This window comes from Aythya ferina (genome assembly GCF_964211825.1).
Source record: "Aythya ferina genome assembly, chromosome: 1".
Lineage (NCBI taxonomy): Eukaryota > Metazoa > Chordata > Aves > Anseriformes > Anatidae > Aythya > Aythya ferina.
Genome location: NC_140296.1, coordinates 55,657,884 through 55,676,389, shown reverse-complemented (window position 1 = coordinate 55,676,389; position 18,506 = coordinate 55,657,884). Strand labels below are relative to the sequence as shown.

At 39.9% G+C, this 18,506-nt stretch overlaps 1 protein-coding gene across 3 annotated transcripts in view; it reads left to right on the top strand.

Moving 5' to 3' along the window:
* Positions 1-18,506, top strand: part of STK24 (serine/threonine kinase 24) — a 56,718-nt gene that overhangs the window by 7,260 nt on the left and 30,952 nt on the right. For 2 of the 3 annotated variants that reach the window (XM_084524161.1, XM_084524162.1), the window contains exon 2: positions 4,727-4,957. In XM_084524161.1, coding sequence (XP_084380287.1) covers positions 4,727-4,957 — 231 coding nt within the window. Of the gene's footprint in view, positions 1-4,726; positions 4,958-16,648; positions 16,786-18,506 lie in introns of those variants that run through there. The other variant, XM_084524163.1, reaches the window with a different exon arrangement.

Genomic DNA, 18,506 nt, shown 5'->3' with positions numbered 1-18,506 from the left:
CTTTTTGAATGCTTGTTAAAAAAAAAAAAAAAAAAAGGCAGGTTATGATTAGGCAACGGTTAATTTTGGCATTGAACTCCTAAGGATGTACATTAAGTTGCTTTCTGAATGAAGGATATCATGCCATTAAGGCATGACTTTTTTTCAGGGGACACTGAACCCAGAAGATGATACTAGTTCACTGGGAATTTGGAAGCATGTTTTGGAGATCCATCTTATTGATAAAGAACTAAAAGTTTCGTATTCCGAATCCCAGATAAACGCAGTTTCCTTGAAAGTAGGTGGAAAGGGGGTTGCACAGGGGATGGAGAATACTGTTATGATAGGCAACTCCTCCCCTAACCCTGCTTAAAACCTCTTCCAGTCTCATCAGAAAACAGTTTATAAGGGAGTTGAACTGGGGAACAGCCGTGAGTATTAGTAAGGCCACTGTGATGTGTTTGTCTTCATTTCTGTTCAACAACCCAAGTGTTTGAGAGGTGCAAGGTTTTAGAGCACCCCTGCCCCCCACCCTTTGGTTATAACCCACTGCAGTTTCATGGCAGAGTTTATGGCATCCTGCCTCTGTCTTATTGCAGTTTCCCACCAACTACAGGAAATGATCTTGTGTATTGTATCAGCTATTCATATATATGATATGTGTGTATATACCATGGAAAGCAAAAAGTTAGCAGCTTCTGAGAAAGGTAAAATGCTGTGTAGCAAAATTCAAGGCCTCTCTTTCCTGTAAGTAGTTGTTCCTGATACTGTGAAACCATTTAAGCATACAATTTTGTTTTGTTGTGGATTTTTTCCCTTTATTTCTATTTTTATTTTAATATATAAATATTTTTGTGTATTTTTAGCTCGTCTTTGAAGTTCTGACTTGGATGTGAATAATTTAACAGTGTTACCAGCTGAATGGGGTCCGGTTGTAGGCCCAGTGGTCCAGTGTTTTGGCTTCAACGGTCTTTAGGAATAGATGTCTAAGAAAAAAAGTGTAAGAACGGAGTAACTTGCAGTACTTCCATGGCATACTTCCACAATTTTACTGCTCAAAGATTTCCAGAGCCAGAAGTGATTATGTGGATGGATTTCTTTATGTTCATTTTTATTTTATTCCATTAGTTTCTCCAGTCCTTAACGATTTTGTAGGCTTTGCTGACTGCAACACTCCATTACAGTGCGTATCCAGGTTTCTCTGCACACGTGTGAGCAAGGTTCAAACCACGTTATATTTATCTCCCAGCGTGGAAGCAGACAGCAGTAATCACCAGCAGTCACAAACCAGTTGACCATGGGGTATTTCATATTCACCAGAAATCTCTAAACCTGGTTAGGTGATGGTATTTTGGGCTTGATAGAGAGAGAGGATTGGACTGCTTAATTGGAAATTTGGTAAAATTAAAAGCATAGGAAAGAGGTGTTGAAAGGCAATTGTCTGCTATAAAAGCAGGCATTGAGAAAGCAGAGATCTGCAATCAGTTATCCAAATAATTGGAGAACTCGAACATGGGGATGGCTTGGAATTATTTCAGGTTAAAGATAAAAGTATATAATAATAATAATAACTGAATGAATAAGCTTTCATAAAAGGAGATGAGAAATAAGAACTGGGATGCGATGTGGAAAAGGACTCCTGTTAAAGCTATGGCTTGGGTCAGCATGGTTATGAATAAAGTTAGATGTGTATACTTGATCTAACTAACTTGGATTTCAGTAACATTTTCTGCTGAGCTACAGGGGTGGTAGAATTAGAGATACAGAAAACCAGCTGCATTGTAAGATGCATGTAGTGCTGGCTTTGAGGGGAGAACTGGATAGGTGATGGGGATGATGCTGCTGATTACCAAGGTTGATCTTGACTGTTGGTGATGGAGATGTGGCCTTGGCAATGAAGAAACAAAAAAAAGGGGGGAAAAATTAGGCTAGTATTGAAGATCTGTGTGACCTTCAGGATTTGAATTGCTGAACAAACCAGCATGAAGTGCAAGGTGTCAGAAGTGTGAATTACTACAAAGACCCTCTGCAAGAGGCTGGGTGCTCGTGAGTTGGAAATGCAGGGGGCCGGGGAGAGGTGAGTTTGAGCCAGGAGGCCAGGCTGAACAAATCTGATCTCAGAGTATTTTGGGACTCTCTTTATTCGGTAGGAGTGGGCGATGCTGATTAGTGAGCAGAGTGCCCGGAAGAGTTCACCTTAAGTGCAAGATATTTTTCTGGCTAATTAAGGTCAGAAGTAATGAATCCGACGTGGAGCAAGTACAGAGGGGTTACTGTAATTACGGTGAGAACGACGGCGCTGCTTGTGATGAGAAATGAAGGGCTTTCTTCTGCGTGGTTAAACAAGCCAGAGGCTGAGAAGGGGTGGTTGTGGTCGGTGTGAGAAGTGTGAGAAGCCATGCGAACAGAAACCAAACCACCACTAACCATGCTTGTAATATTAGTAGGAAAATGCCATAAGCTCAGCGAAAGCCTGCGAAGAGTCAGCAGGAGAGTAGTGACAAAACCTATGGAAAGCATTTTTCTCTATATTCAGTCGCATAGAGAGAATATTTATAAAGCCATTTGAATATTTTGGCTCTGTTGGAAGTCTCTGCAGAAACAAAACAAAAGTTGTCGAGAATCCTTTCCAGATTTTATCTCGGAAAAATGAATGGGAATTGGCCGCTTGTGTAATTGCAAATTCAAGCAGCTCATTATGTATCTGGAGGCCTGATCTGGCCATTTCTGAAATAGAGCAGATCATTAAGGAGAGCCCGACTGGTAGTTTTCCATAAACGTAGGCTGCCAGCAGCTTAAGGCTCTCGCTTCAAACACCTAGTCTCCTGGGAAGAAAATTTGGACCTTCTCACACGGCAAGAGAGCTTCTTTTTGAACAGCTCCTACCTCCTGGGGCTCCGAACAAAGTTCAGGAATGGTAACTTTTAAAACTAAAAAACATGTTTACAAAAGCTCTGATTTTTGGAAGGTATGTACATACTCTTTCCTATTTATATATACTTATTTATATACATTCCTTCCTATATATATATATTAATTACTACATATATATACATGGATATAGTAATAAATGTTTTCACAAGGAGCTTGGAGAAGGATCTTACTGTAATACAATACTGTTTACATGGTATTAATACCAGATATTATCAAACCATTCATTTTCCAAGATGGCCATAAGATTTTGATCATAAAAAGCTCAGACAGGACCAGTTCTTCCCAACTCCTCACAACTTCCAAACGCACTGCCTGAAGAAATGAGTGGCTTTATCTCTGAACTCAGACACAACTATCTGGTCCTCAAAACACCTAATTGAGCTGTGAAACTTGCGTGGCTCATAGCTTCGGGCAAACTAAAACGTCTTCTGGGTGATCTGCCTCTTGGGGCTGCAAGGTTTCGTGATGTAACCTTTGAGATAGGAGAGCAGAAATAGAAGTATAGGTGGGAGATGCTTGATAAGCTCAACTTAATTGTTGAAGAGAAAGTGTTGGCTCAGCACTTGTCTGTAGGCATTTAGAGATTTATGCTAAGTTACCCATTTATGCTTTTGCAGAGTTTGTCTAAGTAGTATAAATTGTTCAGCTTAATGCTTATTTAGACATGACTGTGTTTGTCTAGTAAGAGCCTTTTCCTATACCAATAATACATTTCCACTTTGGTTAACACGAACCTCATCCTTTTAAGAACAACAGCAAGCCTTTTCAGGTGGCTCTTTCTTAAGTGGAAGAGTCTAAGCAATGCCGCTTGATTTTCCTGCACATCATGACTGTTCCCTTCAGGTATGATTTATCCAGTGTATTTGTAACCTGAGTATTTTTAGTAGCTGTAGGGACTCCTTGCTGGTAGATGAAGAAGGCACACGGTGGAACTCAGCATCGGTGCAGTAGAAGTGCGAAGCTGGAGAGCAGCTGTAGCTAACTATACTTGATCGTGGAGAAAAACCAGCTGTGGCAGAACGGTTCACATAGGTCTTGAGTTCTTTTTTGGGGTGACGTGCTTAGGTAGGTGCTGGTAGTCCTCACACAACTCGCTTCGAGGTAGAATGTGTGTTAGGAGTGAATGAGTTCATTCAGCTGAGAGAAGAATAAAGTAAATCCTGCTCCAGGAAAAACTTGGGGTCAAGAATAAGGAGTCAAGAATAAGGATTCTTGGGGTCAAGAATAAGGAGGAATTATGGCAGCTCGTGCAGGTGATCCTTAGTAGGAGAAAGTTGAAGAGAATTGCTTGCCACAACAATCAAGGAAATAGTCGGTGCATCGAAGAGTGGGAACAGAATCCTTACAGGATGAAACGTGTGAAAATCTCAGAGGAATAGGTCCCTGCATCCTGGGAAGGAAGCAGTTTAAAGAGGAAGGGACAGCAGAAAGGATTACTTTCATTGGTAATGATATTTGACCGACCTTAGTTTTAATAGAAACCAAATCTTTGGAAGGCTCTTTCGTTCTCAGCGTAGCTTATTGCCCAAGAAAAAGAAATTGAGATGATACCATTTTCTCATGCCAGATAGGGTAAATCCCTGTCACAGGAACTGTGATAAATTTGTACTTTATACACAGGGAAGCATAAATATTGCAATATGTGCACATAAAGGGTGTAGAAAGAACACATTAATTATGGAGATGGAAAAAAAGAGTACCTGGATAAATTGGAACATGTAGAATTTTTAAAGTGCTTGCTGCCTTTAAAAAGTCATCACATTTCATTTTAGTGTTACAAATGCTTAGTAATTTTTCTCTTATTTTTTAACAGACTCTGAAGGCAGATCCGGAAGAACTGTTTACAAAACTGGAGAAAATTGGTAAGGGCTCTTTTGGTGAAGTTTTCAAAGGAATTGACAATCGGACTCAGAAAGTGGTTGCTATAAAAATTATTGATCTAGAAGAAGCAGAAGACGAAATAGAAGACATCCAACAAGAGATCACAGTGCTGAGTCAATGTGACAGTCCATATGTAACTAAATATTACGGATCCTATTTAAAGGTAAGATGCTCACAGTTGATGGTGGTTTGATTTTACCAGTAATTCTTTTCCAAGTTCTCCAATTGTGCCTATTTTCAAGGGCAAGGTTTCAAGCAGACCTTAGCTGAAGAAAAATCTATTTTTGTTCTTTCAATTTTAAAGAAAGAATGTGTTACTATATTTTTGGACAGAATTTAATGGGAAAAAAAGCATGTCTTGCCACTTCTGTACACAAAGAATTCATTTAAGTGACGACATCAATTTGCTGAGCTCTTTCTAAGTAATATGTGTAGATTTTCCTAATATTAGGAAAATGCAACTCCTTAAACATTGGTTACGTTCAGAAAACTATTACCTAAGTCTGTATTTGAATAGTCAAAACATGGAAAACAATGCAGGGTCAGCTGTTCTGCAAAACTTGAGTTTTTTTTTTTATCAAGGTCTGCTGAGTAGCAAAGTATAGGTTGCTTTTCTAAGGAGGCTGAACCAGCCTTGATTTGAATGCTCTATAAGTCAAAAAAAAAAAAAAAAAAAAAAAAGTTAATCTACTAACTCATTAGCAAACAGCCCATTAGCCATAATTTAAGCTAATAGAAGGGTTTTCCATTAACTGCTTTTTGGATCTGCTTCCCTCCTATCCTCCCTGAGATTTTCCTGAGAACTTTAGATTTCAGGTTTTCAGGGTTCAATTTTGAGTGTGCCAAATAGGTGATTTTTTTTTTTCCTTTTTATTTTTTTTTTCTTTCTTTCTGGTGGGGGGTGTTTTGAATTGGCTGGATAGAATGGTTTGTTACCTCTAGCAGGTAGGGAAAATATCTGGAAGCTTTTGGTGCTACTTTATTTCTGTGGTCAGACTTTGTGTCCCCCATCTGGGCGGCTCTTTATTTTTTTAACAGCTGACAAGCTGGTTAAGAGACTGTGCTTTGAAAGGGTTTGAAATTGAGTAGGCAGAAAATACTTCTAAATCAAATTTCAGTCTGCTTTTGTGGAAACATTGTACTTCATCAGCAAAGATGTGAAGGTTCTGGAAGTGGGACCCCATTTTATCTCTGGATTTCTGAGATTACCAGTTGGTTTGCAAGGACAAAGGACTGTTTATCTGAATCCAGGAGATGCCTAACTGAAGGGGCAGACGGTTTGTCCTTTCGTCCTTGTGCTCTGAACCTGTTTGCTTGGACAGTTTATCACGGAAGGCATTGTAAATGGTTTCAGGCCCGATAACCTGTCACCAGTACTGTACTTAAGTTATGTATAATTCAGGTCTCGGAGGCATCATGTTGTGGTTTAACCCTGGTAGGCAGCTGAGCACCACGCAGCTGCTTGCTCCCTTCCCACCAGTGATGTGGGGAGGAGAATCAGAAAGGTAAGGGTGTGAGAACTTGTGTACTGAGATAAAGAGAGTTGAACAGCTAAGGCAAGCAAAACCAAACAAGGAATTCGTTCACTACCTATCGACAGGCAGGTGCTCAGCCACTTCCAGGAAAGCTCATCATGCATAATGGTTCCATGAAAAGACTCCAAACCTCCCCCCTTCCTCCTCCTTTACCCCAGATTTATTGCTGAGTGTGATGCCACACGGTATGGGACATCCCTCTGGGCAGCCTGGGCCAGCTGTCCTGGCTGTTTCCCCTCCCAGCTCCTGGTGCACCCCCAGCCTCCTCGCTGGCAGGGCAGTGTGAGAAGCAGAAGAGTCCTTGGCTCTGTGCAAGCACTGCTCTGCCACAACTAAAACATCACTGTGTTATCACCACTATTTTCATCATAACACCAGACAAGCGACTAGGGAAAAAAAAAATCTATCCTAACCAAAACCAGGATACATCAGGAGGCACATGATTGAGTATAGTAAATTAAATGTATTTTTCATCATAGCTTTCATTACTTTTTTGGAACTTATCAGTCCAGGTTTAGTAGTGAAGCGTGTCTTGTAAGAAAGGCAGAGATTGGATTGATTTATTTATTTCCATCTGGACTGTATTCCTGCTTCAAATCTTTTCCTTCTACAGGAGAAACATCAAGATCTTATAGAATGCAAGAAAAATGGTTTGAAGTTTGATGGGAATGCTACTTAGTAGTTTTCACAAAGCACAGTGGCAGTGTGGTAAAGAGAATCCAGTGTCCAGTTTTGAACTGAGCGAATGTCAAAATTTTGTGAAGATAGCAAAAGCAATAGTGTCCTTTCTGTTTTCAGTGCAGTAGTCTGAATTTTCCAACGTGATGTGTAGTTCCCCAAGATGCTGCACTAACACTGGCTGTATAAGATTCAGTTACTTCTGAAAGAAAGCATAGCTCTTTCTAAATGTCCTGCTGGTAACCCGTATTCACTACTTCAGTTCATTGTGAATTTATATTGTTTTGCAAGACACTTTGTGCTACAGAACTTTTGGTCTTCAAAATAAAAAAAACACCTTTATTTCTGCTGTCAAAAATTAACATGTGGTGTTCTGGTGATGCCGATGTGATGAAATCTTGTGAAGGAAACGTTATGCAGTTGCATTAGCTGTTTGAAGTAAGAGTCAGATCTATTATTGGGTAGCAATGATGTGTCATCACTAATATAGATGTGCTTAAGAAGGAACATATTAATGTTTAAGTGAATTGGTTAATAGTCTTGGCTGGGAATCCAGGTTTATTTGCTTCAGATCTTCGTTGCCTGTGCAAGCTGAGATTGCCATATTTAGCGAAAGGTCTGACCATCATTTAATTCTGTCAATATCCATGAGATTTTAGCACTAATTACAAGAAAGAGATCAGGTTTTTCCTCACAGAATGATATTCCTTGAAGTGATCAAGCAGGAAAACGTAAGATCTTAGGGCATGTTGCCTGCCACTGCAGCAAGTATTATTCTTTAAAGCCTGTGCTGGGTGATGAGAACTGGCCCTGTGTCTGGTGGATGGATCATGGGCAGAAAGAGGAGCTTTTTTGTAGAGAAGTGTTAAATTGATTTTCTGTGAATTACATTTGACAGGCAAATAATGATTCCAATAACAATTATGCTCTATCTTTCTCTCTCTCTCTCCCTCTCATTTTCTTTATTCTTCATGCTCCAGATCAGCCTTTGTTTCCTTGGGTTTCTTACACATCCTTTTGTGAGCTGAAGAGGTGTCTTTTATTATGTAATAACTTCTTTTTTTTCCCCTCAAGTATTCCCATGTCAATTGTTAAGTAGGAATAAGTAGCTTTTATGAGAACTTTCTGGTATTTATATTGTTATAACCAGTTTGAAGGCACCAGAAAAGAAGTATTTCTGTCCCATCTGGGACTCTGCAGACCCGATGATGAATATTTCATGTCCCTTTGTAGGGAAAGCTTGTGGAGCTGCAGAAGACCAGTTATGACATCTTAAAATCTGTCAAACATTTTAAAGGTATTCTTTATTTTCATTAAGGGTGGTTAACGTGATGGTAATACCATGAAAACTTACATTTCTGAAGGATCTCCAGGTAGCTGGAATGTTTAGGTAGTTTTTCTTTCATTTATAAACATCTGAATCATATTTCTTTGAGAAATCCTTCTTCTACTGCTCTTCGTTCTCTGTTATTCAATGCCTGCTTCAGTTCAGCTACGTGATTATACAAGCTAGTGTGTTAAGGGAGCTGTTGCTTGAAATTTTAGAAGGCTTGTATAATATTGCTGTGCGTGCCTGAGGCCTCTTACTGGTGTCGTGATGTTCGTGAGAATAGCTCGTCAAGCTTTTGGTGTCTCCAGAACAACACAGATGTGGAAGTACAACTAAAAATGGGTGGTATCTCTAATGAGTTAATGACAGTTGCTGCGTCCTAGAAATACTTGTTTCTAAAAGTGGTTTTTAGCTATGCTTTTCAGAGCAGTATGATGTACCTTGCGAAATTTTCTTACCTTATTTTTAAATTATATATATTTTGAGTTCATCTTTTCAGGAACATACTTACTTTATAGCATTTTTTTTATATCCAGAGAATAAGCCATATCTATATGTGTGAAGTATTAACTTTAACATGGAAAGTGAGACTTAAAAAACAGCTTTCTGCTTGCATGGAACAGGTCTTCTTTCTCTCTAGGTTTTTTGGTTGGAGGTTTGTGTGTAATTGCTGAGTTTGTTTAAACAAAGCTATAAGCAGTAACGAAGTGGGTTGTGAATATAAATTAATTTGAGGAATGGCTCCTTGTCAGAAACCCCAAAGTCTTTATATAAAACAGAAATGCAAGTACGAAGGGCACACTTCAAAATATGGTATGTTCATGTTCCCACTCTATTAGCACAAAGGGTTTTTGTCTGTTACAGGAGGTCATAAATAACTAGATGGTTGCTCTTGGAGCATATCACAGCAACATGGTTTATATGGGTGCATATATCTAAAGGGACTGACTCCGTATCTGCCACGGTGCGTTAAAAAACCTGTACCAGTGCTCCTTCATGAAGTAGGCCTAATGAAGTGGGCAATGACTCCATTCTCTCTACTGTGGGGGCCATATCTGTTCTTTAATCTCTTCCAAATGAAAGGTTCATCTGCTCTGCCTGTGATCTGATTAAATGCTCCATGCAGAGGAATATAGCTCGTTTTAGATTCTTACAAAGCTGATTTATGAAACCTGGCTGGGTCTGTCGCCTTCTTTAGATTTTAGGTAACAGCATCCACTGCTTCCTTTTTAATGGAGTAAGGATTCTCTGCATTTCTTGTCAATCTTCTTGTTTTTAAATTATCTAAAGTTATTTTCCATCTCTTCTGAGTTTTGCTGTACTATATCCTTTTAACAGTGTTGCTGTGCCATTTATTCCAAAACTTCTTTCTCTGTAGGAGCCAGTCAGCTCTGCTTTCTGCATCTCCCTCTGCTTCACCAGCTTTTCAAGAGCTTAGATTTGTTTCTAAAGTTGTTCCTCTTGTCCTGTTCAGTCCAAGCTGTTTGGAATCTGTTTTAATTCCAAGATGGAGATGCCTTTCTGAATTTTTTTTCTTCAGCTGTGTTAGTAACATTAATCATTGTTTTATTGTAACTTCATAATATTTTCGTATTTATTTTTTCTTGGATTACTACTTAGAAATGTATTAGTTTCTGTTATTTTGTCCTTATATGATTGAAGATTAGTTTTGGATAATCTTGGCCCTTTTTTTTTTTTTTTTGCATATATGTGTGTTACTCAAAGCCAAGCTTAATATATGGATAAAAACTGAGATGTACATGTTCATGTATGTATACGTACATATATAATGTGTGTGTATATATATATGTAGTCTTTAAGTCCCTGTCATAGACTTCTCTACAGATGAATGTAATGATAGAGCAAATGATCACTAAGTAGTTTCAGCATTCAATATAAACAGATACTAGTGACAGAAAACCAATATTTACCCAGTTCTATAATGTATTTAGAAAAAAATAAATCTCTAAGGTCATGTTTTTTCATCTTTCAGATGTATTTTTCTGGCACCCTTTGTAGCTTTGGAGATGCCCTCTTTTGAACTGCTTAAACTGGATCCAGTGAGACCCAGACTTCTGGTTTATTTCCTGCTTCTTTTTACCTGGAAGGCTTTGCATTCTGTAAAACTATTTAAGAATGATTAAAAAAGAAATCTATAAAAAGAACTGACAGTGGTAAGAGTCTTAAAGGCTAGCTGCTGATCATTTTTCTTTTACTTTATACCTGCACCAGTAGTTACTTCTATGTCTTGTTATACTGCAATTACAGCTCTAAGTCAAACTGTCATTCATACATACGGCAAGAAAACAGAAAATAGCTGCTGGTTAACTTTTATGAATGACACCATATAGCCTTGAAAATGTGCCACTTCTATGAAGTTTGGTTAACTGGGCTCTGTAGAACAATACGCTCAGGTAAATGAAGTCTAGGAGTATATATTTTTTGAAAAGCAGTGATTCTGAAAGTAAGGTATAGTTTATTTTAGACAGTCAGATGAACGTGAGGTCCGTAAGTAACGCTGTAGCTAAGCCAAAATAAATCACGTATTGGCTAGGGCCTTGGTGGAGATGGCATCAGTGATTCCTGAAATAACAGTGTCCAGTTCACTGCGGGGCTGGAATGCGTTCAGTGGAGAGCTTCAGGAACAGTTTGAGGTCTGGAAAGCCCATATTCCAGGGACAGGCTGAAGTTCAGCCTTGATTTTTATCCAAGAGAAGGTTGGGAAATGGCTTATCTGGACATATGGAAACTTATGCTTGTTGAAGTGCTGATGGGTCAGTGCTTTCTAACCTGTTGTACCAAAATAGGACAGGATGCCATGGGTGAATGGCCAAGCTAAGAGAATTACATCTAGAAATGACGTGTACTTTTTTAAAGGGAAGATAAAAGCTTGCATACCTCAGTAAACTCAAGGGTGTTAGAGTGCATATGTTGAATATTCTTGCCACGGCTATTTACATAACGTAATGTTGAATGCAAGTGTTTATATGTGACTTTAACATGTTTTATGTCAGCATCCTTTTGCTTTACAGCTTTAACTGGCTTGCTTTAACATTTATGAGGATTTTTGAACTGATGTGACCCTAAGTGAGTGTGTTAGGAACAAAATGAGGCACGACTCCACGTCAGGCAGTTCCTGTACAGGTATTCTTGCTTTCCTTCCAAAGCCCCTCATAAACCCCCTGGTTCTGTCCTGGCAGAGGAGTTGGACAGGTGTCTGTCCTCTCTTGCCCACTGTAAATGAGAAAATGCCATCTGCCTGGACAGCCCTGATGGAGGCAAGAAGGGAGTTTCTGGAACAGTTCTGCTAGGCTTTCAGGTCTGGGTGGAGTACCTATTTAAAGAAGATGTTGAAAGCTTCCATTAACACAGCCCATAACAGCCATAAATAAGACAAAAGCAAGAGTCTATGAAAGAACCTGTATATTCTGTTTCTAGCATGGGTGGTTTTATGCCGAGGCCCTGTTCACACTGAAAATAGTTTGCTCCTTTCAAATTTCAGAGACGATTACCTTGCAAGTCTGAACCTTAGTTGCCTATAGTCTTTACTACTTGAGTGTTTGCCTGTAGCCTTTTCTTGTGCTCTTTAAAGAGAAAGGAGTTCCTCATTTGCATTGTCTTTATTCAAAGATATTATTTCTATTTGCGACTCAAATTTTTTGTTCCTTTACTTTCAGTGGTCCAAGAGATTCTTATTTCTGGAATCTAATGTAGATATTATTTTTTTTTGAATCTGTGAAAAAATCTATCTAGTACATAGTGACTTCAAGAATTTTTCCTGTTTATCAGTGTAATCGTTTCTGAACTGCAACACTTTTTTGGGTAAATAATTCTTACTGTACTGGCCTATTGAGATTGGGAGGCATCACTAGTATATCTGAAGGCAAACTGAGAATTTGTAATAACCATATTTCATGCTGTCCAACAGCTAGGTACTTAACCATGTTGTTTTAAATCAAATTTTAGAAAGCTCAATGTAAAATACTGTCTCTTGGAAGTCGTATGTGTCATGCTTGTTGTGATAACCCTTGAAAGCTCCATAATTTCACGTTTTGATACCTGTTTTTAGGCTGATCTCACAGCTGGTTGCTGCTGAAATAAGCAGCAATAGCATCTCATTCCCATCCTGCTTTCATGTTCCACCCCTTCCAAAATCACCTCTTACGGATTAGCCAGACAGGTGGTGTGGGTTCAAGGCAAAAAAAGGTGGAGGGGGTAAGCCCAGAAATTGGGAGGCTAAGGGAGAGAGGGATCACTTTTTTTTGGTAACAAGCTTTGTTGCTTGTTGAAGCTGTAACAGGAAGCCTCATATTTAGCTTGGCCATACAGATCAGGATGACTTAGCAGGGTTTTTTAGCAGCGTATAACATTGCTTGACATATGTCCTTTTGTGGTGTGTGGTAACTGCTGGCCTGTGAGATATCTGAAAAGGGAATGTCAGTATGGCATCGAGGTGCGAGCTTTGTTCGTCTGCTGCTGCAAGGGGAAGTCCAGCTCTGCCTTGTGACTCGCCGCTTCCTCGCCCTAGCACCAGCACCTTTTTGCACTTTGAGTGAAGAGGTTCAGCTCAGTGAGTAGGCAAAACTAATTTTTATTTTATTTTTTTTAAAGTAGGGGGTAGTGGAGGAGATGGTGCGCTGTTTTATGGGCACACACTGCCACTTCGTTATGTATGAAACCTTTTTAATCAGCCAGCAGTAATGCTGGTGTGTGTATTGCCCAAAGAGGTCTCCTGGAGGATGACCACCAATCTATATTGATCTTATGTTCTTGGGTGCCTCTAGGATGTTTGCCATGTTGATTATAAACTTCTCTCCACCATAATCTTGTCTCATAATAGTTACTATGTTTGTGTCATATCTCCAGTGTTAACATTAGGCAGTTTTTATTGCTCAGTAAATTTTCTTTTCCTTCAATATCTTTGGGCATTTGTACAGTTCTTCAGGCCAAATGAAGCTTAGGTCTTCATGTGGTTTGAATGGAGGTGGTTGTGTAAAAGGAAAAATGTCACGTTCTTCCCATGTGTAAAGGAATAACATCATGGCACCTTACGGAACAAGTCAATAAACATACCAAAATGCTTGAATGTATAGCTTTCAGAAACTGTTATTTGAAAAGTAGCTTAGAAACTCGGAAATAGTGAACTTCTAAAGGAAAGTCCCACAGTGAATAAATAGGTTTGTGCTGTGTTAGTTCTGATGAAAAGAACTGTGATGTTTTAGGAACCAGTGTTTTCAACTAAGCTCTTAAGGTTTGTTTCTCTATTTTTTTCCCCGCTTTTTTCACCATACTAAGACATTCTTAAGCTACTACGTAACAACAGTTGGGGGGAAAAAAGGTCATTTGGAGATTCTGAGGCTTTTTCCTGCTCTGCTTTCTTTAACAGCTCCTTGAAACAGCAATTTGTATGAAGGAAATGCAAACACAGGGAGGAAGGCAAAATGGAAATGAGGGGTGTGAATAGAGGGTGGTTTTAACAGTAATTAGATGCCAAAGGAAGTGTTGTTTGAGAGGGAAAGTGGAAATTACGTGTTTTACAGGGATTGGAGGAATGAGCTTGGCAGAAGCCTGGGTTGAAGATCCCAGCCAATTTTAGGGCTGATAAATACAGCTTCATCAGTAGCTAAGGGTTTAGAAAAAGGATTGGCCTATGAATATTCTGTAAAAGGAGCAGTGGGGTTCAGTGATAATGTGAATGCATCAGTGAAAAGGAAAAGAGAAATAAAGACTTAGAGGCTGCAGAGCAGGGATGCAAAAGATCCGGGGAGTTGTACACATAAGTGGTAGAAAGGATTAAACTGATGGGTGGATTGATATTTCTACAAAGGAGAAGAAAACTTGAGTTGTACCTTTCCTTTGGAATTTAATTTGACGTAGTGGTAAGCAGGAACAGATGGAAGCATTAGAAAAATTGTCTTCTGGACAATGGAGGTGAAGGGGTTCCTGTGTGCCTCATTTTTTTTCTCTTGGAAGTCTGTTTCTGGTCCAGAGCAGGTGGTAATTTGTAAGAGCTGAGTGTAATTGATAGCAGCTATTGCAGTGAAATAGGTCTAAGATACTTATGTGCAAGTAGGGTGGCATTTTGGTGGATTTTTTTTATCTAATTCCTTTTTATTCATTGGATGCAAAGAAGTTGACTTGATAGTTTTGCTTTTGTTAATAATGCAGTTTGCCTGGAGGAATGAATTCTGCAAACTAACATTGACATACTTTTGCTTTCAATTTCTTATTTTGGGACTTTGTCAAGTATTAATAATCATTTGGTGGTCTTCTCTGTAAAATTCAGCTCCGTATAGATTATGATTTGATTATGGATCACTCACTCATTGATCTTTGGGAAAAGATCTGCCACAGATTGAAGTTATTTCTTTCCCACTAAGTATGGACTAGGTAGGCATGGTTATGAAGTAGTTTTTTGCCTGGTGGACAGGGAGGAAGGGAATGTCTATTGTCAGCCATGCTAGGGGATAAAAAAGCTTAACTGTTAAAAGTGTGATGGGTGTAAGCAACATGTTTTTTCACCTACCACCTCCACTTTTGAAGAGTTAAGAGGGAAACTGGCTATAGATGAGTGCAAAATGGAAGAGTATGGACTTCTATACACTTAGTGTTCATAGAACCACAGAATGGTCTGGGTTGGAAGTGACCTTAAAGATGACCCAGTTCCAACCCCCTGCCATGGGCAGGGACACCTCCCCCCAGCCCAGGCTGCCCACAGCCCCATCCAGCCTGGCCTTGAGCACCTCCAGGGATGGGGCACCCACAGCTTCTCTGGGCAGCCTGTGCCAGCGCCTCACCACCCTCACAGTGAAGAACTTCTTTCAGGTATCTAACCTAAATGTACCTTCTTTTAGTTTAAAACCATTTCTCCTTGTTGTATCACTACCTTTCTGTGTAAAAAGTCACCCTCTGTCTTTTTTATAAGCCCCCATTAAGTCTGCGGTGACATCTCCCCAGAGCCTTCTCTTCTCCAGGCTGAACATCCCCAGCTCCCTCAGCCTGTCTCCACAGGAGAGGTGCTCCAGCCCTCTGAGCACCTTCGTGGCCCTCCCCTGGCCCCGCTCTGACAGCCCCACGCCCTCCTTGTGCTGTGCCCCCAGGCCTGGACGCAGCCCTCCAGGTGTGGCCTCCCCAGGGCAGAGCAGAGCAGAGCAGAGCAGAGGGGCACAATCCCCTCCCTCCCTGCTGGCCACCCCTCTGGGGGTGCAGCCCAGGATGCAGTCGGCCTGCTGGGCTGCAGGCACACACTGCTGCTGGTGGCGAGCTGTTTGGCCACCAGCACCCCCACGTCCTTCCCTGCAGGGCTGCTCCCAGTGAGTTCCTCTCCCAGGCTGTGCAGTGTTCTGTAGAAGTGGTTGCCCACTGCTTTAGAAAGTGAAATGGGAGCAGTTCTCTACTTGTGTAAGTTTTTCGTGCTTATTAGCTAGGAACCGGTTTTGCAGCCGCCACAGGAATTATGCGTCTGTTTGCTTTTACTACAGCGCAGTTTGGGTTTGGTGTGACCTAAGGTTGCCCATCAGCTTGGGGCTTTGGGGAATCATGTGCTTAGTATGACAAGCCCAGGCTTGTGACAGCTGGGCTGTAAGGATGCTGCTCTGTGACGGAAGGGCATGTCCCCAGGAAACACGCCAAGGAGCCTGAGAATATGGACACTGTTAGGGATGACTCAGGGGAAGGGAAACACGGAGCTCGTGGCTCTAGTATGTTGGGATGCTAACACAAGTCTGCTAAATCTAAATATTGTGCAAAAGGGATCTTTTATCAGTGCGACAGAACTTTCATTGTTTTTTTCTTTTTTTTTCCTCTAGCGAGTGGCTCTGCAAGCTCTGTTAGACTAGCGCACAGCAAAAAGAATGCATTTCGGGATCAGTTGTATACTGCCATGGTATCTGCAAGAGGTCATGGTTGAAGAGGGACTGCTGCGTTAGGTTGTAGGATGCATTGACTAGTCCTCATGTCTAGAAATGACAATTCTCTTTTCCTTGGGATCTGAACAAGGCAGGAATTCCAGTGTGTTGGAAAATGATTCCAAAAGCAAATAGCATTTTTTTTATACAATTATACATACATAATACTGTCCCCTGAGGGTGCTGTTCTGCTTAGTCTGAAAAATCACATTGCCTGTGTTTTTCGTGGAGTACACAGTGTCCAACAATTCTTCTTTCTCCTTAGTCTCTGTTCTGCGTTGGCTACCTGGCAGATGCGTTTATTTATTTTTTCCTTTGTGGTTGAACGTTAGATGGCTGACAAACCTTGATTAAAGGACATAAATGCGCCACATGCAAAACCACAATGATTTCTTTGATTGCAGGGACCTTTTGGCCAGCTTGCATAAGGACTTGTGTTTAGAAGAGAACCTTTGGGCTCATCTGTATCTCCCTCCCCTCAAAGGGATGGCAGCCCGAGGACAGCTAGCATTCATCCTGACGCCAAGAGACTTCAAAGGAGGTAAGCGCCTCAGAAATGCTCCCCAGACAAAATACGCTCATCAGCCCTGCACCCCAGCGTGGTAATAATCTTCAGTACAGCATTACCATCTCCTAAAGGTTTTTGTTCATGACTCCTTCATGAAAATCTTTTTGAGAACTCCCTGAGGCCTCATCAGCTGGTTGCAGAGCCCCATTAAGATTTGTGAAGATAAGCGTCTCTGTCAGTAACCCTTGTCCATTTGTGCCCTCAGTGTAAGGCAAAAAGATACTTTATACTTCCTGGGTTTGTACTCAGATGTATGCTCCCCTCCATCCCTTGTTTTGTCTTCCATACTTTGGATGAGATTCAAAACTTGAGCTTTTCTCAGTGCACGATCCTTAAAGATAAAGTTTGGGGGAGGAGGGGAGAAGAAAACCACATGCTTGCTCCACATAGTTTTAAAATACTTTTTTTTTTTTTTTTTTAATGGATCTCCAAATAATTAATTTTATACCCAGATATTTCCACCTAATTCTTCATGTGTTTAGACTTCTAGAGAGCTTTACCTGAGGAAAGTTCCACAGAAACAAAATGCTGCATTTCATTCTCCTGTGAAATAGATCTTTTGGATTTTTTTTTTTCCTGTCAGAGATGCCACCTAAACATAGCACAGCTGTCTTTCTTTATATCTTTTATATCTGTATACACTTCTAAATGCCTGTAGAATTATTATGTAGTAGGGAGATGAATTGGAAATGAACAGTTGTTTATCTTGAAATCAGAACTGTAAACACAGTAATCCCATGTTAGCTGTTAGCTTTTTTATTTATTTTTTATAAAAGCAAACTTTTCAGGGGTGACTTCTGCTCCCCACCCCATTAGATCATCCATAGGGAAGCTGAGCTATAGGTCTTGCTTTTCTTGTTCTTATTCTAGTAAACATTATCTGAAACCCACTAACCCTCTAGCAATGTGGCTGGAAACATGAGGAGGAACTTTCTTGCCAATTTTTTTTTTCTTATGAGAATATTTGTGAGTAGAGTAGACTGTTGGTAAAAGTGAATTATGTATTTGCTGAGCAGATTTTGTCTAGGGGTGTGGATTTGGAGGGTGTAGTTGACAGTCAGACCTTTTAAGAGGTATCTGTTCCTAATGTCCTATATGACTGCAGGTATCCTGTGCAACAATTTTTGTCTTGTTTTTTCTTTTATGATTTGGGAATATTTTTTTAGCTGATAGCATGACTTCTTTAAGCCTGGGGAAGAGCTTTCTGACTATGTAGAGGACTTCTAATATTTGCCACCTAGTTGGCTTTCTTACTGGGCTGTCCTGTATAAATACAAGGGTTTGTAGGTTGTACCTTAAATATGTTAAGGTCATCCTATAAAATAATAACCCATCTAATTCTTTTCCAGAGATATATAAGTGTAGATTTACCTATGGATTTTATGAACAACTTGCAGCTGCTCCAGGCTTAAAATGTTTATATGTCCTGGTAAAATTGATAGATTAAACTAGCTCGTTTTCTGTTTATGTTCAACAATTGTTTGCTGTTTTTTCTTTCCTTTTTTTTTTTTTTTTTTTTCCAAATGCTGAGATTTTCTGTTGCAATAATCAGCATTCATAGTTTCATTACAAAATTCGTTTGTAATCTTCTACGTTTCAAATGTAAATATACTGGTCAACTGTAGGATTTTTTTTTTTTTTTTTCTTAATATGTAGTCTTTCCACAATGTGTTATTTCTGTGCCCCTTCTGGTA